This window comes from Colias croceus, chromosome 12 (assembly GCF_905220415.1).
Source record: "Colias croceus chromosome 12, ilColCroc2.1".
NCBI lineage: Eukaryota > Metazoa > Arthropoda > Insecta > Lepidoptera > Pieridae > Colias > Colias croceus.
Window position 1 is genome coordinate 11,016,263 of NC_059548.1, and position 23,788 is coordinate 11,040,050.

General features: G+C 36.4%; 2 protein-coding genes across 9 annotated transcripts in view; one reads left to right on the forward strand and one right to left on the reverse strand.

The window, feature by feature from the left end:
* LOC123695985 (histone deacetylase 5-like) overlaps positions 1–23,788 on the reverse strand; it is a 72,991-nt gene that overhangs the window by 17,563 nt on the left and 31,640 nt on the right. The window contains exon 2 of one of the 8 annotated variants that reach the window (XM_045641952.1): positions 6,037–6,042. The exons of the other annotated variants lie outside the window; for them this stretch is intronic. Within the exon in view, the coding sequence (XP_045497908.1) occupies positions 6,037–6,042 (6 nt within the window). The remainder of the gene's footprint in view (positions 1–6,036; positions 6,043–23,788) is intronic. 8 annotated transcript variants of the gene reach the window in all.
* LOC123695987 lies at positions 5,988–6,861 on the forward strand. The gene is made up of 2 exons (XM_045641958.1): positions 5,988–6,129; positions 6,233–6,861. Exon 2 carries the CDS (start codon positions 6,242–6,244, stop codon positions 6,827–6,829), a length of 588 nt encoding a protein of 195 aa, XP_045497914.1. The 5' UTR covers positions 5,988–6,129; positions 6,233–6,241; the 3' UTR covers positions 6,830–6,861.

Here is a 23,788-nt window from a genome sequence, read left to right on the forward strand (position 1 = left end):
CGTCACCTACCTACTCCGCGCTGTAATCAACACAAGTGCCACCTTCGGCGCAGCGCAATAGCGATGAGTCACACGCGGATGTGGTTCGCGGCATCGACACCAAACAATACACATTCAGCACAATTAACACAAAGAGTCCAGCGATCAACCCTCCCTCGCCGGGACCGAAATAGAAAGCGCGACAAGTGAAGGACGTGGCCCGCCGAGCCCGCGCCCCATCCTCGTCGCACTACACCAACACGTTACAGGCGCGAGAGGGACAGCAGACGATATGAAATTCTATAAATAGAATGCGCGCGAAGAGGCGTGCCTCGGCTTTACGTTCGCGAAAACACGTTTATTTCGCCGTGTTTATGGCGCGTCGTTAAAGCGCCGCCGCGTCCGGTATTGACAACTGATTTGTTTTTGTTTTTCCATTTCCATTCGGACAACAATTTCATTATACATAATTTGCCCACGGTTGTTTTTATCATTTGCTCTTCGTGTTGCCGGAACGAAATTGATTTGTTTCAGCGACTGATCGTTTACAAAACTTGGACGATGTGGTCGCTACGCAACAGTACCTATTGAAAATTATTATAATACTTTGTGTAGTTGAATAAAAACAGCGAATACTTTTGATAATGTGGAGTTTTATTTCATATCGACTTTTACAATAAGGCGCACACAGCAAGATATGGCGTGGCAGTACATTAGTAAAAGGAAACGGACATAGACATACAGATTCAAGATACAGTGTTGCAAACTTAATATTACATTGTCTATTACAGACTTATGCCAACACCCCCCTTCAATGTAATATTAATTACTCTCAACTAAAAGTTACTCTCTTATGTTACACATACTAATATTAACAAATTTTAATAATAACAAAGCATTTACAGGCTTAGTTAAGGCATCTGCCAACTGATCCTCAGTCTTAACATATTTAACAACAATCTTTCCTTTATTAATTAACTCTCTAACATAATGGTAACGTATATCAATATGTTTTAGTCTTTTAATACATTCAGTACTGGCTACCTTAATAGCGGACTGATTGTCACACATAATAGTAACAGGACACATATTTACATTAGGAAAAAGATCTTTCAATATGTTTATTAGCCAACACGCCTCACCTCCAGCCATACTCATAGAGATATATTCGGATTCAGTTGAAGAAAGGCTTACTGAACATTGTTTCTTGGAGCACCAAGAGACTAAACAATTATTAAACATGAAACAGAAACCCGTGGTGGATTTCCTATCAACTAAATCTCCACCCCAGTTAGCATCACAATAACCTATGAGTTTACCATTATTATTACATTTGTAAACAAGTTTATAATCTAAAGTATGTCTTATATATCTTAGCACTCTCTTCAATGATGACAATAACATATTATTAGCTTTATTTTGATACCTACTAAGGATAGATACAGATATACATAAATCAGGCCTTGTACCACATGCTGCATACATGAGACATCCTATTATTTGTCTACATAAGTTTTCTATACCTTTATCTGACTTTTCGTCACAGTTCTGACTGAATACAAAATTTTGATCGATAGGAGATGATACAGGCTTACAATTTTCCATATGAAAACGCTTCAAAACATTTAATAAATATTCCTTTTGTGATAACTCAGTTACACCTGTCTCTAAATTTTGTTTAACATTAATACCAATAAAATCAGATATGAAACCTAAAGTCTTCATTCTAAATTTTTTACACAACATACTTTTAAACTCATTTACACTAGTTTCATCTGTACCAAATGTCAAAATATCATCAACATACAGTAGTACATAAATTTTACATTTATCATTGCTCTTTACATAAAGACACGAATCAGCTTTAGATTTTACAAAATTTTCCTGTGTCATTACTGAGTTAAACTTGTCATTCCAGTGTTTAGGAGACTTCTTAAGGCCATATAAAGACTTATGTAATTTAACAACATTATTATTACTATTAAATGCTCCTTCTGGTAGCTGTAAGTACACATTATCCTTAATTTCACCATACAGAAATGCCCCAGTGACATCCATTTGATGGATTGGTAATTTTAACAAAGTAGCAACAGATACAAACAATCTAAATGTGGTTAACTTTGCCACTGGTGCATAAATGTCATTATAATCAATATCATTGTTTTGCTCAAATCCCCTAGCTACTAATCTGGCCTTGTATTGCTTTACCCCATTAATATACTTAATTTTGAATACCCATTTACTAGAAATTACCTTACAATCATCAGGCTTCTGACAAAATTCCCATGTCCTATTTTCTGCTAGAGTGTTCAGCTCTGTTTGCATCGCTTTTTGCCATTCTGATGCATTTTCATGCCTCATAGCTTCTTGGTACGTTCTCGGCTCATCCTCATTTAACAAAACTATATTATTGCATGTGTAGAATGATGTTCGCTTTTTCTTACGCTGACTAGGTTCCCTTCTCTGTGGCTCTGAGACCTCTGTGTCATCATCAGTGCAGTCCTCACTATTAGCTGGTTCATAAACACTATCATCATCACAATCTTCAGAACTTGAAGCACTTGATTCTTCCTCTGGTAATTGCAATTCCACATTTTGGCTTGGCATTTCTCCCTTTTCTTGTTCATCGTTCAATACTATATTATAATCAATTTCTTTTGAGCATTTTAAAAATATCACATCTCTTTTTATTTGAACGGTATTGTTTTTCTCAAAGAATATTCTGTATCCTTTTGTGTCCTCTCCATAGCCAACCATAATTCCACTTTCACCTTTTGAGTCCCATTTAGTTCTCTTTTCTTTCGGGATATGGACAAATACGGGGTTTCCGAAGATCTTTAAATCATGTATGTTATAACTTTTGCCTGTCCAAACCTCATATGGAGTTTTCACTTTATTAGTACTCAGTCCTGTTCGGTTAAGTACAAAACATCCAGTATTTATCGCCTCAGCCCATAGTTTCTTTGGCAATCCCTTGGTGTACAATAGAGATCGAGCTGTTTCCACCAATGTTCTATTTTCACGCTCAGCTTTTCCGTTTTGCTCTGGAGTGTATGTTACTGTTGTCTGATGTACAATTCCAAACTGGGCAAACATTTCCTTCATGTCTTTATTAATAAACTCCAAACCATTATCACTCCGAAAATATAAAATTTTATTTCCTGTCATATTTTCACATATTTTTATAAACTTCTCAACATAAGCTTTGACTTCATATTTTCCTTTCAAAAAATAGATTGTTCTGTAACTTGAAAAATCATCTTTCAGCAGAAGAAAATACTTGGCTCCTCCAATGGAAGCCTCCTCCATCGGGCCGCATACATCCGCATGGATTAATTCACATACTCTTGAAGTAGTCGTCTGACTTATAAAAAAAGGCAGGCGATGTGATTTGCCCTCTAAACATCCCTTGCAGTTGTCAACAAAGTTATCAGAAGCTTTAATATTATTCTGCGCTAGTACTTTCTTCACATGTTGTATGTTTTGATGTGCTAGTTTTTCGTGCCATTCATTTAAGCTAGATTGCACCATAGCCATGTTTGCTGTAACATGTTTGTAACGTACTTCTAATAAATACATATCTTGATTACGATATGATATTGCACATACTTTGTTTTGTTTTAAAAATTTGCAAGTGTTCTCATTAGTAACCATGACGTAACCCCTGTCTGTGACACATTTGACAGATAGCAGGTTTGTTTTCAATTCCGGTACGAATAGCACACAGTCTATGGTTGTATCAATCCATTTTTCGCCATTGTTTACTTGCAGCACTATCTGTCCAGAACCATGCACACTACATAAGTTACCGTTCCCTACAGTAACAAAGGTGTCCGATGTTGATGGAGTATATGTCGTAAATAACTCACGATCATAACACATATGGTTACTAGCACCTGTGTCCACTATCCACTGTGCCTTTTGAAAGAGTCCACTGGCACTCTGGGTTACAAACGCGTTATTATTGTCACTCTTGTCTTTGTCTTTATTCTTTCTAAACCAGCATTCACTTTTTAAATGACCTATTTTCTTGCAATAAAAACACTTTTTACCTCGTTTGTTATCATTTTCTGATTTGTTTTGTTTATTACGGCACTCACTTTGAAAATGTCCTTTGTTATTACACTTATAGCACTTAATGTCCTTTTTATCAGATCCTCTTGCAATGAAAGCCGCAGACGATGCTGATTGCACGGGCAATTCCTTTCTGTCTTTCAACCTCTCCTCTTCAATCAACAACCTTGCCACTAAATTATCGTAGGTTTGTTTATTATCCGGCGCCGACTCCCAAGCCGAAACGAAATGTTTATATTCTTCTGGCAACGACATTAATACTTTAGTAATTACAAATCTATCTGATATTTCTTCGCCCATCTGTTTCAGTGTATTCTGCATTTCTTGTATTTTTGACAAAAATACGGACATATCTATTCCTTTTTCAAACTTGTATTGGAAGAATCTCTGCTGTATAATATGCACACTCGTCTCAGTCTTTTGTTCATAAACGCTTTGAAGTTTACGCCACATCTCAGCAGAAGTTGTACACGTTATTATATGTAACATAGCCTCCTCCGACATCCGTGTAACGAGAAAACTTTGTACCTTGGCATCTTTTGTTTCCCATGCCGGTATTTCACTGGCGACTTCAGGCTTCACCCTTTTTCCCTCCAATATGTCCAACCAACCAAGGCCCCGCAGCTGCACTGTTGTTTGAAATTTCCAAATATTCCAATTTCTGGCTCCTTCCAACTTCATGACATTGGCGTTGTTATTACTGTTGCCCTCCATTCCGACCTTGTCCTTTCCCAACTAGGAACAAGTATATTTCGACGATTCTTCGATAATCAGTGCCCGCCCAAGCCAAGCACGCCGCCGCGAGATAATCTCACTTTCCTTCTCGAAGACTTTCCGCTGTCGCAACTCACGCCAATCTACAACAAGCAGGTGTATGTGCCTGGGCCCATAACCTGTAGTTGAATAAAAACAGCGAATACTTTTGATAATGTGGAGTTTTATTTCATATCGACTTTTACAATAAGGCGCACACAGCAAGATATGGCGTGGCAGTACATTAGTAAAAGGAAACGGACATAGACATACAGATTCAAGATACAGTGTTGCAAACTTAATATTACATTGTCTATTACAGACTTATGCCAACACTTTGTGTTTGTATTCATATAAAACCAGTTTATATACCAACTTAATTATTTTTTATTGCTCATTTATTTAGATTTTCGGCCTATTCATTGGGCCCTACTTTGGGCTTACTACCTACCAAAACATAATTATACTAACTAGCATCGGAGTTTTTGATACGTTGCTACACATCCATGCCCTCAAATCCCATGGCCCAAAGCTCCACCATCGCATTCGCGTTCGCGTGACCCTAAGGTCACAGTTACACGTGTGCGACTAACGAGTGGTTGACCTCCGCAGAGTGACTGCAGGTTGCAAGCCGACGGCCGGCCTGCATGTACCACCCATGCTGCAATGCGCGAATCCTGATACTGATTTTAATTAAACGATTCAATACATATAAACTTTCTATGATTGTACTGTTGAAAATTTTTTATATTATAGTAACATCGATCCTTTATAAATAACATATTGATATCGACAAAAATAACAGCACCGCTCGATTTCACCCGCATAATTCTACAACAAACATTTTGCGCCGATATGGTAATTTAATTTCTATCGATAACAAAATACAACAATCATGTAATGTGTACTAGGAGCAATTAGTAATACTTGACTAGGTAAGTAGGCAAATGGACACGAAATTATATGGTCAAATAGAGGCCTACTTAGCTATTCAATATGTCGACGAATTCTTAAGATCCGTAAATAGATAAAAAGGCAAACATCCGACATTCCACATATTTAACTGCTGGTTTAAATACATTTCAGTAAGCAACATTTGTACAGATTTAAATGAGTGTTTCAATTGATTTGCTGTGGTCACTCGTCGCTCATGTGTAAGCAGCTCACGGCTTTAGTTAACCCTAGAAACATAACCTTCGTCCATCTGATGAATACGCGGTACTAAATACGCCATCTCTTTCTAACGCGTGCGCGTATAAACTTGCCTGTTCTTGTCAACTTAGTGTGCACCGCGCTGTTGCAGGCGACACCAGTGTTCAGCGCGTAAGTATTTTGTTTTTTGATTTATTGAGCATCTGTTCATCGTTTCGATGAATGGTTATGGTTTGTGTTAGTTTTGGTGACGGTTTGAAATATTTGCTTGCAGATTTTTGACATGGAGTCTCGACGTGCACTGAGTGATGACACAATTGCGCGATTATTGTTGGAAGAGGATGACACCAACTCACTGCCGGCTTCTTCGGATGGTGAAAATGAAGACTTTATGGAGGTGGACGACGTGGAAAGCGATCAACAATATGAACCCTCTGACCAAGAGGACAGTCAGCAAATCCGTCACGGTTCATCACCATCTCACTCACGGGACCACGAGACCGACTCTCAATCACCTGCTGATTTATTGGAAGAGACTACTTCTTCATGTATTTTGACCTTACCACAAAGTACCATTCGTAGTCGCAATCGTCACGTTTGGGCCACAAGTAAAGGTCGTACATCAGGAAGGACAACTGCGATAAATATCGTCCATGTAGCAAGAGGGCCATCTCGTGGTGTAAGAGGAATGGTAGATCCTTTATTATTATTTGATCAGTTCATGACCGATCAGATATTTGAAGAAATATTGAAATGGACCAACTCTGAAATCGCTATAAAAAGACAAACGTATGAACAAGTCACATCTACTGGGATGATGGCCCATCTACGTCTACTGCCGACCCTCGACCGACTCAAGCACAATATTTGAATAAAAGGAAGGTTTGCGGTCTATGTTCCTATAAGCAGAGACGCATATAAATCATATTGCTCTAAGTGTAACACTGCAATTTGTGGTGAACATAAGGTTGAATTCTGTGTGAATTGCGCTGTGAATAATTAGCTTTTGTATTTTTTAAGTGTAGAGTTATGCACTAAGTTTATTTTGGCCAAAGAAAAAAAAGCTATATTTTGTTATTTTTTTTTTAATTTTAGTTTTTACGTACCTTATCAACTACGATCTCCTTAAAACTAGTGCCTTACGTTATTATAATAAAAGTAAATAAAGATTTCCTTTTTTTTAATTATTATGTTTTAATTATAAATAAGACCCTTATCCCTAAAAAATTATGTAGTAAACAGTTTTAAATTATAACGTTTTAAGTAAAAATTTCATACTTTAAAAAATGTTCATCAATATGATGAATGGTTATGTTTAAAGGGAGCATTCAGAAGGTTATGTCTCTAGGGTTAATATGATAATGTATGCCAGTCGTGTAACAGAAGTGATTTACGGTAATTATTATAACTTAGTACAAAAATAGATTCGAATTTACACTAGGATGCGTCAACACTTAGATTTAAATATATTAAGTATTAATACAAGGATTTGTGAAGCAGGTTAAATGTTTTAAGATTAATTTTATGTTATTCGAATATTACCGACCGTGATGTAACGATACTACTATAAATTTGATTTTTTTTGGATCAGTATAATTCTCTTTGCAAATGCTAATTATTATAAACTATGAATAAAGCATTGATTTTGTAACAATCTACGTATCATAAAAGATTAGATCTCGAAGAAGAGATATGATGAGCTAATCTAATTAGAAGAGAATGAATGAAAGTTCCTTAAACCCGCAATGAAACATATGAAAATAACAAAAACACACATTTCAAAGTCACAACTCACAACTATCCATTGCGATAAGCACACACGCTCAATGTACGTAAAATGTGATAAATATCGTCAGTGTATAGTTTAAAGTAAACAGATACCGCTATAAATAGACACGTACAAACACAACATGACCTGTTTTAAATTTAAAATCAGCCTTCGATGTTATTTATAATGAGAAATAAAGCTCTATGATCGGGTAAATTCCATCGCGCTCGTGTTACTTAAAATAGTCACTCTCTGATAAGTACAAATGGATAATAAATATAACTACAGCGTAATAAACTTGACTTCATTGGATTTGTAAAACGTTTATTTTATTACGTTTCATAAAAAAAAAAATATTTTCGAAGAACGCAATAAAAATAGATTCACGTCTAGAATCATACACGTGTAGTAGGTACAATTTACGGGAATATTTCAAGGTCTGAATATAATCAACGATAATATTTATAAAGGAGGATTGTCGGCACTAGTGTGTTCCGTTAGTTTATGCAGTTTCGTTATAATGTTAGCATTAGTTTCGTAATTAGATTGTCCTTAGATGCGCCAACTGAACCAACAAAACAACACTTGAAGCTACTCCGATGGAATCTGACATATTTGCATTCATTGCATTTGCATTGACTGTTTCATCAGAAAATGGATCTGAAATGCTACATATTTAAAGTAAAGCCATTTGGTCGCTCCAGTTCAGGCCGAGTCTCTATTTCGGTCTGTTTGTTTCACAACGACGCCTCCAGTACTATTTCCAATCGGCTAAATGCAGACGGACTCGAATGTATTATTCATTTTATTGCCCTCGATAATGTGGCAGAAATAAAGTGAAATACATATAAACTGCACGGGAAGTTCTGCATATTTATGTATAGTTGAGAAACGATAAAAATACATTAATATTACTTTAAAATAAATATTTTACGTGTATGTAGCAGTATCAACATTACAAGTCCCCGTTTATCAAGTATCAATTAATAAGATTGGAAGTGAGCGATTTCTTGGAAAGAAATCAGGAAAACCCGAAATTATACGTTTAAGAATATGTAATTGAAATTCTGTTGCGATATCTGTATAGTTTTCACAGTACATTTAATAATAGTTGTTATCTGGTTTCCAAAGTTTAAACCAAAATTTGCGTAAATCCAGAAATCAAGGCTAAATCATTATCTATTTCTCATTCTAATTAGTTAAAAGAGAGGTCTGCTATGCTCATTTATTCTTATATATTATATATCCTTTAGAATTGGAAGATGATCCCACAATGCCGAATTGCAATAGTCGTAAAAACGACATAATTGCCAATATTACAATCACAGGTTGGTTCACGGCCGTGCGCTGACGCAGCTCACGTCGCGGCCGGCACGCGCGGCATGTCCGGTCACCGCCTGACACACACACACATATAATCACGATTTTGAACACTTTCTGCAGCGACCATTCGACTTGTATTCGTGTACTAGTTATCAATTTACACACATATAAATGTAAGTATGTTTGATTAGTACATTTCTTTGAACTGTAATCTTTAAACACGTGGTTAGACATGTGCATAACATTCATGCATTACCTACATAATCACAAAGTTTTCGTAGATTTTTCAATTCTGTTAATACCTATTAGAAATTAAGAAATAAATTAAAGTTATTTTATATTATCATTGTTAAAATTTATGCGATATAAAATGTGTCTTAATTTTAATAATTACTCTTATAAATTCGAAAATATTTAAATATAATTACAGTGCAAAACCATTACTTACTGTTCTCTATTCATACCTACCATAGAATAGATTTTATCTTGATCAAAAACCAAGATTAGAAAAAGTTAATAAAAATTCATATATTATTCACAGTATAATTAACCCTCCAGCGCGCACGGCAGGCCTGTTGACGTGATTCGGCCCGCCGGCAGTCGGATCGGTTAGGATTAAGGTCAAGCGTGATCGTCACCCGTCTAATTGCCGGCTATAAATAGCCCGATAACAGTAACTGTGTTAGTTCCGCCTCCACTTAGTAGGGCTGCTAAACGCTGATATACTATCACTATATTATCGTTATCCATTCTACAGAACCAATGTTATGACTAACGCGATTCTAAGAAGCAATATACCTATTCGTTACCTAGAATTGAAATGCAAGGTAAATTCTTTTAAAATGCTATTGATTATATTTTTATTGATTTATTTTTTATTAGTTTGTATATTGCATCATATGTTTATAGTTTATACGTATCCATAAATTACATTTTTAATGTAATGTGATGCATAAATACATCGATGCAGATGTCATTATGTTATTTGCTATTAAAAAATAAAAACAAAGTCAAAGCGACGATGTTTAAAACTTAAAAAGATTTTCAATAAACTCTACAACGTTATTCATAATACTTGTTTGACACTCACCATTGTGTCTAAATAATAAAGTCTTATATTTAACGAGATTGTAAAATTTAATAATTGACAACCCGAATCATTAGCGATTGGGCAATACCATTTGTTTGTATCATATTTACAATGTTTCTGTGAGTACTTCGTGGTGAACTCATTGTGACGTAAATATCATACAAAAATAAGTTTAGGAGGAAAAAGATAGTTATCGTTTTAAATTCTCTCGAGTGTATTGTTCTGAAGCAGTGCAAAAGTTCAAAAGTATAGCAGTTCTGTGTAATTGCATAAGCATATTGTTCTTCATTGTAATAAAAACATAATACACATCAAACTCTAAACGCACTATGGGAAGGTACACTGTATCTGCTTCCAAAACGTGCTATGGATATGAACTAGCTTACCACCCGCGGCTTCGCCCGCTTGGTCTAAAACCTAATAAATTATATACTAAAACCTTCCTCTTAAATCACTCTATCTATTAAAAAAGCCGCATCAAAATCCGTTGCGTAGTTTTAAAGATTTAAGCATACACAGGGATATAGGGAAATAGGGACAGAGAAAGCGACTTTGCTTTATACTATGTAGTGAAGTATAAGTCCTGAATCGTCCATTGCTGTCATTCTATTTTAGGTTATGATACACGACTGCAACGTAAACGTTAGCGTGCTGTATTGTTTACGGCATTCGTAACTCTTGTTGTGTTCTTGTCGATACTTTGTTCCGCGGAGCCAAGCCACCCGCCACACACGCTGGGGCGACACTAAAACATCGTCGAGAGCCATAAATGCCCCAAAATAGTGTAAAAGTGAAACATCACAATCGCGGCTAGTTGGCGGCGCGCGGGTGAGTCACGGATATAAATAGCGTTCTATAATTAGTTAACCATACAAAGAACGCTCGCAGCGAATCCGCCATCCCTGACTCACGGCGCTCCGCCCTTTTGTTTGGAAACAATCGCAGTTTGCTGACACCCGCCCTACCACACTACTACAGCAAATAGCGAGCACACATGACAGCGATACCATCTCATTATAATAATCTCGTAACAAGACTTCAAAGGGGAAATAGACATATTTATCACAACATTACAAATATAATTTCATGCGCTGTTGCGCTTCTACGAATAGTTTAGAGTTTACTGCACATAGCATTGATAAAATATTGTCTGTACTTGTATTAAGACAATATGTTATCAATGCAATGAATGAATCATCTAATCGTCTGCTTCTAACTATTTTTGGCGCTGACGCTTTCCGTGAACATTTTATAGATTATCAATTATAATCAATCATAATAATAAAAGTAAAATTGCAATTATGTCTACTTATCGGCGATTTGTTATGATTCTATAATTTGACTATTCGCAATAAAAATCTGTTGAAAACCAATTGTCCAATCCATGTCACAACAATCTAACTATTCTTCAAAGGATCCCCGATACAAACTGCAAACAGCAAGCCAATAAATAAAGCTGTCGTTCCCATGCACTGCGCTACCCCGTCACCTCTACCCTCTGGTGTCAGTGACTCGGCGCTTTTTGTCAACCTGCTCGGGACCTGTCTCCCGCCTCGCCTGTCGTCTATAAACAGATGCGCATTCCTCTCGAGTGTATTTATAACTGCTACTAATTCTGGACTAATAAACTGTCACTTCTCGCGACACAATTTTTTGTAGTCAAGATTTAAATAAAAAACGACTCGTGCAAAGCTCCACTTTTTGTATGTTTCGATTTGAACGCAGGGCGATACCATTGAGATGCTTTTCATTTATACTTTCAAGTATAAACAGAATTATTCGTTTAATGTGATATTTACAGACGCTAAACTTGCCTGCAGTAGGATGTAATCAAATTATACTTCGCTTAATGTTTTATGTGCTTCTCCCTAGCCTTCCTCTGTACACATTTGAAATGTGTATTTTCGATTGACGACATCATAATTCATATTTTATACAAATATTCGATAAGCGTAGCCGTCATATCAACACGCTTGCATTGTCTCGCCTAAAATTTATCTTTATCGTTTGTTTTGACTTATCTTTATCGTTGCGTTATTATCTTGATAATTTCCTTATATTTTTTTTTAAGTTTTGCAACAATTTTTTGTGGTTTTTTTCCTCATCTGGCAGTTTGCAGGTATGGTGTCGAATATAAAGCTAATAAAACACGATCGGGACCCAATTATAGCTCGTATGGAGCATCGGAGGCGGGGCCCAGAATAGATGGCTATAAGCGGCGTCAGTTCCCACAGGCTCCACGAGGCGAGGGTTCGGTTATTTTTGCCCGACAAAGGCTGAAACAAGTTGCCGAGCCGCGGCTAAGAATAGCCGGTCGATACTTGCCCACTCGCGGTTATTCTCAGCGGTTGTTATACGAGCTATTTTAGACGCACTTTGTTTAGTCGCACCGTTGGATTCCGATAATCTTGGGATTGTTTGCGAAAACAATCGATGCACGCCCCACTTTGTACGCTAATTTCATGCGTGTTTTCATGTTTATAGTAACGACTGCTGATCTAATAATGATTGATAACTAATGGATAGAGTAGGATTAAATGCCAGAAAAAAAAATCAGTCTGACTGACTGATACAATTAATTCGTAGATAAGTAGTCGATTACTTGCAGGGACGATGTACATTAGTATGATGCTTTTTCAGTTATTGAATTATTGATTAATGAATATCCGCTATTTGTATTACCTGCTTAAGTGTTTATTTATAACATTCAAACACTTGAACACAATCATAAGCGAAAAAAAATGTTTGAGTAGGTATGGTTCGCAAATGTCAACAGTCAATTACTTCGTTAAAGTTTATAGTCGTTCGTCGTATAAGGAAAATGAGTAAAACCGAAATATTTCCACAATCACAGCCAACACAACGATCTAATAATAAGTCTTTATCTCGGCGAATACATGCAAACAGGTAAACCGAATATCTGCGGTCTCAGAGTGTCAGTCCTTGGCGTACAACTGAACGTTATCTCGAGGAAGTGCGGAGATCTTTAAATAGAATTGGCAATAGCGCGGCACGTTATCGTTTAATGCGACGCGCGCCATAGACCGGGATACAAATAATGCTTATTTATTTGAATAATAATAAAAACCTGTAAAACCTGACACCGTAAAAACGCTGGGTACTGCTGTTAACAAGATGTATTTATAAACTAACAACGTTGGCGATTTATTGTTTGAATCGTAATAAATTTAGCTACCTGATATAACCAATTTGAGAAAATAAGTTACGGGGATGCAGTCATAGCATCATGTTGAGTACTTGGTACAGAGATTTCACTTCCTAGTTCTTGTAAATAAATAACTGAACGATATGAACTGTTACAAGAAGTTCACACATTAAAATTTTCAGGCATCGTAAGATTTTCCGAATTCTTTGGATACAACAAAATGGAATGAAAAGACAAACATTTATTGGCACAAGGAACCGGCTCGCTAGATTGATGCTGGGATTATGATTGAATTTATATTATCGTTTGTTTACATTCCGCTTCAAGTAATCACATTAGACCTGTGCCCCGAGCGCACATCTCAAGTATAAATATGTTATATGGCTCAACATAAATTCTAATAGCACATACACACATTCTAATTGTACATATTTAAATATTTTTTCACGTATACAAGGTGTGGTTGTTAAAATAGGTTTTACCGATAAATTAAATATTAAACACAGTATGGAAAGTCATCGGGTTCCCAGAACACAATCGTTCTGTTTGTATGATTTTCGATAGATTTTTGAACTTGTTTTAATTTGCTTAAAATAATTAAATGTGAATTACGGTGTGCATTACATATATATTATGGAGATTGTTTGTGTAATATAAAAGATTATTTTAGAGTATTTATGTAGGTACCTACATTTATATTCTACTGCTCATACTGTTTATATTTATTTAATTAATTAATGTTGTTTATGAATAAATTGTATAATTGTACGCGTTTTTGTTGTGTCTTCATTTTCAAAGTTTTATAAAACACTAGCGGTCCGCCCCGGCTTCGCCCGTGGTACATATTCACGTTTTCTCTACATAAGAACCATCCTCGAACTTCAAGGAATATTATAAAAAAATAATTAACGAAATCGGTTAAGCGGTTCTTAAGTTATGCGCTTACCAACACATTTTGGGATTCATTTTTATATTATAAGAAGATAAGCAAACGTTTTGTTTTCCAAAACCCTCCTTTTTAAGTAATTAATACTTTGATAATTATGAGTTTTAATTATCTGAGGCTTACCTTATTTGCCTAAGTAATTAAGTATTAAATAAAACGTTATAGGTTAGGTACTTGTAGTTTAAACCCTTGTTCAAAAATTGTAAAATACATAGCTTTATCAAATAGGAACTTTGCAATCACAATGTTTGATTATTAAAATCGTCCGCTTATCACAAACATATCAATAATAATAATTAGATTAACCCTATCAACAAATTATAAATTAATTAGGCTTATACACCAGTGCCGATAATTTTTGAAACAAAAAAAAAATCGCAGTAGGATGAAACCCATTAGAAAAGGAGGAAAATATGATAAAAATGTAAATGAATCGGAAATGCATACAAACAGTGTGATAATGAGGTTTTGCTAAATCAGACACACTTCTCGAACTACCTGAAATGTTATTATCGACAACATTTTGCTTTTGAATATGCTGTAAAATATTATACTTTAGAACAGATATTTTTTTTCTTTTGAAATATTACCGAAAAGCCGATACAAGAGAAGATAATAAATAGAGTTCGAGAAGTGTGCTTGATTTAGTAAAAGCTCATTGTCACACTGTTTGTATGCACTTCCTGAGAACATTTGCAATGGTAATGTTTATTTTTTTTTAGACCATATGAAGTTAGAGATTTCAATGAACAAAAAGCTTCCCAAGTTTTTGAAAAAAGCTGATATTTTGACGGGTGAGTTTTCGATTGAAAATTAGGTTGTTTTTTTGGTATTCATTCAAAATAAGGCGAAAAAATAAATATTTTCAATCAAATAAATTACAGTGTATTTGGGACATAATAAAGTAAGTTTCCACCAAATTTCGTAGAAAAAAAAAATTTTTTTTGAAGTAGATAAAAATAAAAAACCAAAAACTTGGTTTTTTGAATTTTTCACCTAAATTTTGAGGTTATGTGAAAAAATTGTCAATACAAAAGTTGTAGATCTTTTTATTACCTACAACTTTGCCATTAAACTTTTTTCCGCAGGACTTGAAGTTTGTCGGAAATCGAGAGAGACCATTTATTTCTCTTAAAAGCTCCCCCCCGTCCCACTTCCCGAACTCGGATTGACCGTAATTTATTTTTCCTTACATTTTTATCATAATATTTTCCTCCTTTTCTAATGGGTTTCATCCTACTGCGATTTTTTTTCACTTTTTATTATTTTTAAAGGCTTCTACCCTCATACCCTGGTCTATTAGGATTAGTATTGTTTGAGTAGTACTCGAGACCGAAAATATAAGTTAAGTCGACAATGATACTATGTGCTATGTTGGAACAAGATGCTGTCTCAAAGATCGTGCGAGTATATCGATTCAACGCCCATTCATGTTATTTGCCAAATAAATAGGCCGTTATATAAAAAATAAAAAATAAAAGTAACGAGCGACAGTTTTTCCACACGAACTTGTGCTGAACTTTAAAACAACTTCGAAACCAGTGAAAACCGGTTGTCGTGCAAAAATAATAACGCTTATAAAACTTTAGTTAACAGCGAGATTTTCCTAGAAACGATTGCCTTGATATAAATAGTTTATGACTCGCAAATCGCAATAATGATTCACGTGTGCGATGCGATGTGTATTTAGCGTGAATAGAATATACAAATAATATTATACGTAAAAATATGTAGATATGTTTGCGACACAACATATTATTATTACCACTACGATACCTATTCAAGAAAGGCAGACTAACACAAACACACACACACGATTAGACGTTAAAGCAACAGACTTCACGGCAGGTCACAGTCTAACGTGAATGTTGCACTCGAGTCACCGTTACCTGGAATAGACAAAACATTCGGTTAATTTATCATCGCCACTGTACACAATGCGGAACTTCAAAAATATACAACACACAAAGATCTTAGTCACTTCGAAATATTCTCGGTATTCGCGATATTGAAATAAATTGCAGAAGAACGCAATTTTAATCCTTCCTCGAGTTATTTTTAGCACATTTATGAGCTATTTTGTTACGATTTGAAGTAAGTTTCATCGAATACCCGCGGTCCGGTCAATACAGCTGCAGCGGCATGGCGGAACACAGTGGAGTTTAGTCGGTAGGTCCCTGCACTCTGCAGGGTAAGTCCGACATAACCCAGGGCCCTTTCCCCGAGCGCTCTGGGTATGCCTAAATGCATTCTCCACTATAAAAAAATAAAAAGTTTCATCGTGGTACAATAAACCTAGTTCTAAGACCACTTTGCATTACTTTGTATTATATAAAACTCGTTTTATGTAACGCTTTATCATTTAATTATTCAACAAATATTTATGAGCCTTATAAATAGAACTAAGCCCAGCGGACGTAAAATAATTAGGCAATTTGTATGGAGAAAAAATCACATACAAATAGTCGAATATTGGAACATTTTCACAGCGTATAAAATAACCTGTGTAAATCCGACTAGACGAACACAGAAACAACAATCCTTACAAATAACGACACCAAAAACCTAGCAAACCAATTCATCTTCATATCTCAAAAAATGCAATATCTCCGATAGAAATATTGCGAAGGTCAGCTGACGTGCGCCGGCGCTGACGTGTGACATAACCGCGCTATTCCCGTCCCCATGGGAGCATTTCCGCGGGACAATCGCCGGCTATTTCCACCCCGGCCTCGTGTTTCGTCTCAAACGCTCCGCTAATTGAATTCAAACAGTCGCTACTGATTTATCTCCGCTAATGTATTGTAATGGTCGTTCGCCTTGTTTTGGCATGCACTGTAATCACATCTTACGACTTGTAGAATTAGAATCGGGAGCTGTGAGATCCAAAATAATCGTTTATTGTTATAGCGTGATAACGATTTACGACTCTATTTTTGGATCAGATCTCTTCTGATAATCAATGACATTCGAAATGTTTATTACAATTTCAATTAAATATCTAGGTTGCCTGCACAGATTGTGTGTGTGTGTGTTAGTGTGCCTTTCTTGAATAGGTATCGTAGTGGTAATAATACGTTGTGTCGCAAACATATCTACATATTTTTACTAACTAGATATTTACAATCTTCTACGTTTATGGTTTCAAATAAGAAAACAGTTTCATATGCAATCAAAACCTTAACAAATCAAAAGTTACACATCAGGACAATCAACAACTGTAGCTATGCATTTAAAAATGTCTTAAAAACAGTTGCACTTGGGCAGCGACCGTGGCGCTGATAAGGCTTCCGGCGAGGTCGTCGCCCTTCCGGCCCTTATCAGCCAGCTGTGACTTTGCGTATCGCTCCTGTGGGACTGGGAGCGGGGAGCCGCGCCGCTCGTGGGCGACACCCGTGCTTGTGGGCCACGAGCCCGTAGCCTTCACCTCACAGCAAAACAAAACAACGTACAATAAATTACTATCTACGTATCTAACTCCAATTGATTACATTTATACTAAAAATGAATTGAAAAATTTGCTTTTTCACTGTGAATTATGAATAAATAATCGTATGTTGATATCGAATATTATCTAGATAAAGCTAGTCGTAAAACCCACAGGTAAATAATAAATAAAGACCGAGCGAGTACACGACGATATGAGCTCAAGTCCGTTATCAGCTGTGAGTCCACCGCTGGGGTACATTTCCGAAGCCCTGAGCAGCGCGGTAAGTTTCCACCTCAAGCCGCCCGACGTCTAATTATAACCACTAATTATGCAAGTATGCCGGAGCAATTCAAAATGCTTGCAATTCGTTTACATTCAAATTTATTCGGAATGATAAATGGTCAGAAAGAAAGTGTGCACTAATAAACTTATAAATAAATCAACATTGTAAGTGTGCAAAACTTTGCAATAAGATCGCAAGCAAGTTTTACTTTCAGGAAGCGCTTTATTAAACGCTTTATTAAGCTCTTTTCAAGGTTAATCATTTTATCTTCAATAAAGATATTCTCGAGAAACTACTGCCGCTAGTAACGAATTGATAAGTGAAATTACCTTTGTTTTGTATACAATACTGTATTCGATTTAGTATCTATAATAAATACTTCTGCAACAACGAGGTTTCGATTCTCCTGATTGCAAGAAAGATTTGCAGAACTGCATTATAGTGGCTGCAGCGCCCAAATGCGAGAACATAACCATCAATAAGCGAATACATCAAAGATCCACAATGTGGGTCACACGAAGCCGCTGCAAATCGCACACAACGCGTATCGCGCCTCTATTGCCACAGGTGAGGCTGGCGGTGAGCGCGGACACTCAATTTGTCTCCGGCTGATTGGATCGCCCGCGCAGCCATCAGTGCTCTGTCACGGCCTGACTAATGTTCCGCCACCCAGACTCAGAGACGTTCACGTTGTGACACTCACAATAATCGAGAATATCGCTCTTGAACTAAAACTGTATTTTCTACTGTATCATTGTAAGATTTTTTTAACAATGAATCAACAAACAATGAATTAACTGTGTAGGATGCATTTTATACGTAAATACATTTTTACGGATTCCTGGATCGTACAAAAACTACAGAATATTGGTCTATGTCTACACTCTTATCATTAGCAGTAACAAATATCCTCAAAATCAAAATGCTCAATTCCATCTACTAAAGCAGAAGATCTTGTTAAACAGAATATTATCCCGAATATGCGATGCGGCTATCTCCCATGCAGATAGCCGCGTCGCTCCACTTGCCGCGGGTTTAATTCGGCCGGCGCGCGGCGACCCTGGCCGCGCTTGCACAACGCACTATTCTGGTGCATCACCTTGCACCGCGCACCGAGCACCATTGCAACACCACAACACCACGCACTTTTACTGCGGTCCAACGTCTTGTGAGCGCCGCGTTCAATTATGAATAAACTCGTACGTTAACACTGATTTAACAAAAATTCAACAATTCCAATGCAAAGACGGCGTCGCTCGTCGATAACAAAAATTACAATGCAAAGACGGCGTAAAATTTTAAGTATGAATGAAACTACAAATAGATAAACACGTCTAAAAGTAAGATACATGACAAACCACAAGTGTCATATGACCTAACACTGCCATTTAAACAAATTGTATGGTACTCTTTGTTTTGAATGAATTGTACGAGATATTTCTAGACGATGACGCCCACAGCCGTTTTAATTGTTAATAATGTTTGCATCTGGAGGCGGGTTGTGGGCAGGAGACCCGCGTGGCTTTGTGCGTGTCGCCGACGACAGACTTCGGGGCGTCATTGGTGCTTATAAGTTATAACGCACATCTGTATAGGGACCCATAGTAAAATAACTAACAACTGGTGTAGTATTATAGAGAAACGTTGATTCAAGAAAGTTTCTTAAAGGAACATATTCATCAAAGGGAAATAATACAGGCTTGATATTTTTTTTCCTTATAGCCTTAGTGCTAGTAATGAAATCTTACACATTCGATAAAAATGCTTTACCAGATAACGTCCGTCAAGTGACGATAACTCGCATAACACGAAGGCGTCGACAAAAGCTCATTTATCTCATTATGTAAGCATAATTGCGCAACCGCCGACAGCTATCGTCCAAACCGCGCTTCTTATCTCAGCGGCGCGTTATTTATAAAAAATATATCGAAAAACTCGAGATACGGCAGATAATCATTTAAACGTGCAATTTTCCTCATTGATGAGTCCACAATCTATGTGCTTCGCTATTATGACCTTACATTACATTTTAATAATTTTTTATTACGCAATTTCTTTATCGTTACTCGTTTCAGTTTCAATGCCACACTAACTTAGCTCTCTTATAATTATAATTTATTTTTTGCTCGTCGATAACTAGACAACGTAAAAACAGATTTTTGATGTAATTATAACAAAAAATCTGACGAATTTATTACGTAAACGTAAGATTTTTATAATTTTGTTATTCAATGTTACTCACTTTATATACGTACATACGTCTGATGTAATGTGAAGTTACGAAATTTCAAAAGTCCGAATGTAAACTAACATTGTAGTTTTGAAGTTTGCTAATGAAAATATTTAGTGTCATGTTCACGGTTCGCTCTGTCAGACGATATCTCAATACGAGCGATACAAGATTAATGAAACAATGCGATCACATAATGAGATGTGCAAGTGTAAGCGTTTAAACAACACGCAGGAGCAGCTGCCGCCGACTGCGACACACGCTACACAGCATTAACACAACGTGCCATTAATCCTCTCGTACAATTGATATCATTACACAATTCTACATACGATTAGACATCTACATCTGAATAGACGCGTCTTCTACATTTAGATTTATTACAACTTTTGAAACGACATCAGACGTATCATTTTACTGTTTGTATAGATAGATTTAATCTTGAGGCTACTTTTAGCTTCTAGCTATCATTCGACTCGATAAATTCAACTATTTCTCAAAATTTATCTGATCTCGAACTTTTGTTTTCCAAATAACAACAAACATGGCTTTCACTAGTGTTATAGTGAAGGTCATCAGTCACAGTATCCTTAGGCGCAATGAAAAGCAATAGTTTTATTTGCGGCACGAATAGCTGGTTAGACGTCGGTGCATCTGAGCCAGATAGGCTGGCGCGGCGCCAGGCAGGTGGTGGCGCCTCTCCGCTGACTCATCACAACTGATAATGAACCCAATATCTTCGACACCCTGCCGCGGCCGCTGGCCTGCATGGCATGGCATTCCGTGATTCCGATACGTGCAACTCTTCACATTAGGAACATTACATTATGTTGAGCAATGACCTATCTGATTGTCGCTCTCTTATCACAGGAACTAATTTTTATCTGTGCTACATATTAACGCTGAATTATACAACACAATAAAAGTTAAAAAAGACAATAGTAAAACTAAGAGATCGAGCAAAGGTAAGATAAACAAAATCTTTACGTGCCTTTTCACATTATAGTCAAGCAATTGGAAATACAAAACGAAACTATTCTCACCAAAATCATTCATCCAGTCTGTTAGAAAGAAAGTTCGTCTTCTATTCTTAGCGTGCATTTTTACGTGTAAGTCTGGCCCCTGTCCAGTGCGTCGTTTGGCCATATCTTAATATAGCCGGCGCGGGCCTCTCCCTACATAGCATAACGAGAATAGACCGAGGAAGCGCATGCGCGAGATTTCACGCTGAAATAGCAGACCCACTTCACGCTGCATTTCGATATGCGCTTAACTTGGAGCTTTCCTTACCACAATAATCTGAATTCTTGGATCACATTTGCCTTGTTTAGTTAAAATGTATTGTTAGATAATTATATTGTTTGAAGAATAAGAAGTGTTGAAACTTCTGAGGATGCCGAAACTTTCTTGCTCCGGTAAAACACATAGGTGTATTAAAATTTCATCGGTAAGTTTATACATCTCGTTTGATACTTTCTGAATAAAAGAAATGGATAGAGGTGGATATAGTGAAAATTATTATTGCTAGGTATATAGTTTTCTAAATATAAACAAATACTTAAAGTAATTTCAAATGTTTGTACTAAAGGTATCAAAGACAAAAGGCCTGCGTCGAGTGTGGTCGCGTATATGATTGTAACAGATAACAATGGCCGAAAACACGTGTTTTTTCATCGTTTTATACAAAGTTATTTTCAATCGATGTCAATTTTCCGCTTTTGCGGAACGATGGAAAGGGCGCATTCATTTTAACAAATAGGGATAAATGTAATTCTAAGAAAATGTAACCACGCTTCATTTATTATTTCCTGTTACAACTGAGTAAGGCCTTATGTATTTCATTTACCATTTTTATGCTAATCTAGTTAAGTTTTGTATTCGTGATTTATGTTGAAACGTGTATGACTAAAATATCGATGTCCAAATGTGCATAATGCGATTTCAAATTAAGCAGAATCCAAATTTATTGGGAAGGGTTGGCTCTGCGCGTGCGTCACTTCCGGCGGTGTATTTAGACATCCGCTCGTTACCAGCTTTGTTCTGACGTATATATTCAAAATGTACATGATCAAATAAAACAGTATTAACGTACTTATAAGTAGCCCCAAAACAAAATATTTAGTGGGACATTAAATAAATCAAATATAAGAACAACAGTAATTGGAGTCCTACATTTATAGCCACCCGTTTAAGGATTGCATCTCCGAAGCACCTACTATCTCATTATCTAACCCACCGAGCATCAATACTATGAAATCGTCAACATATACAAATGTGTACAGATTACGTATGTCACAAGACGAAACGGAGGGGTCCGCGTAGGTGTGCGACCCAGACCTTCGGCGCGGGCCGCCCGCCGTGCGGTAGGTCGCGTCGGTCGCAGATCATCTCGTGCCTAAACTCTATCGATCATCACATGCCCTACTCGTTTACACTTCACCTTGAACATACTAGCTTTCTGTAGGCGACTACGGTTCTATACTATCCACTATAGTATGGCGCAAAAGCTGCCCCATGCGGAAAAATATATTTTCTTCAAGTCATGAAATGGTTGTTGTTATACGTTTGCACGAATAAAAACTAGCTTAACGTTTTTTCATTTTTTATATCCATCTGTACATGATCGTGTATCTCATTAATTTGGTTTAATTGGTAATAAACAAACAATTAGTGCGCAGACAATGCACACTATGACTACAACTTTCACGTTTACATTTGTACCGAGTATATTTTTGGACACGTTCAAGGTATAAATATTACGTTAATAAAGGTATATTTTTAATGTAATAAAAATAAACCTTAAATATTTCCAATAAGATACAAGAAATATTCAAGATTATGAACTACAAACCTGTTTCTAAATTAATTTTAAACTGAATGGAATTGGTATATTTTGCTACAAATTCTTTCAAATAGTGCCAAAGTTCTTCAATTTAGGAACCAAACTATTTCCTATCAAGACCAACAGACCACGCCGCGGCCGTCGCGAAGACACTACCTACGTATATTTAAATCCAAGTTTAACTTTGCACCAATGCCCATATATTTATAGCAATTATGAATGAGCCGTGCAACAATACATGGGAGTATATTCGGCGATTTCCATTTGGCAAATATCCCATTGATGTTACACAGTAAATACGTATAATTTAGTGATTTATATAAATAGAATAGAATCCACTGTTTATTATTGGAAAACGATTACGGAGAAGCAAGGAGAGACGTTATTGTACGGGCTAGCCGTACATCCTGACTCAGCGCTTTACATGATCCTGATCAAAAAGAGAGATGTTTCTGATGATAAAATAATGATACAATGAAAATATAATATGATATTCATTAATTGATAATGATATAGCGCATATACCCCGAGCGCTTTACACGAGCCGCGACGCAGACTGGTTCGTTAAGATGTTGTTTTTACGGTAATGTAATAGGATCGTGTAAAGCGCTGAGTCAGGATGTACGGCTAGCCCGTACGTGTATAGTGCAATGCCATTGAGGTACAGTATTAAAGGTAAGTTAGTAAGTAGTTCTACTTGATATGTAAATTGATTTAATGAAAGATATAGAATAATACTGAACATTTAATCA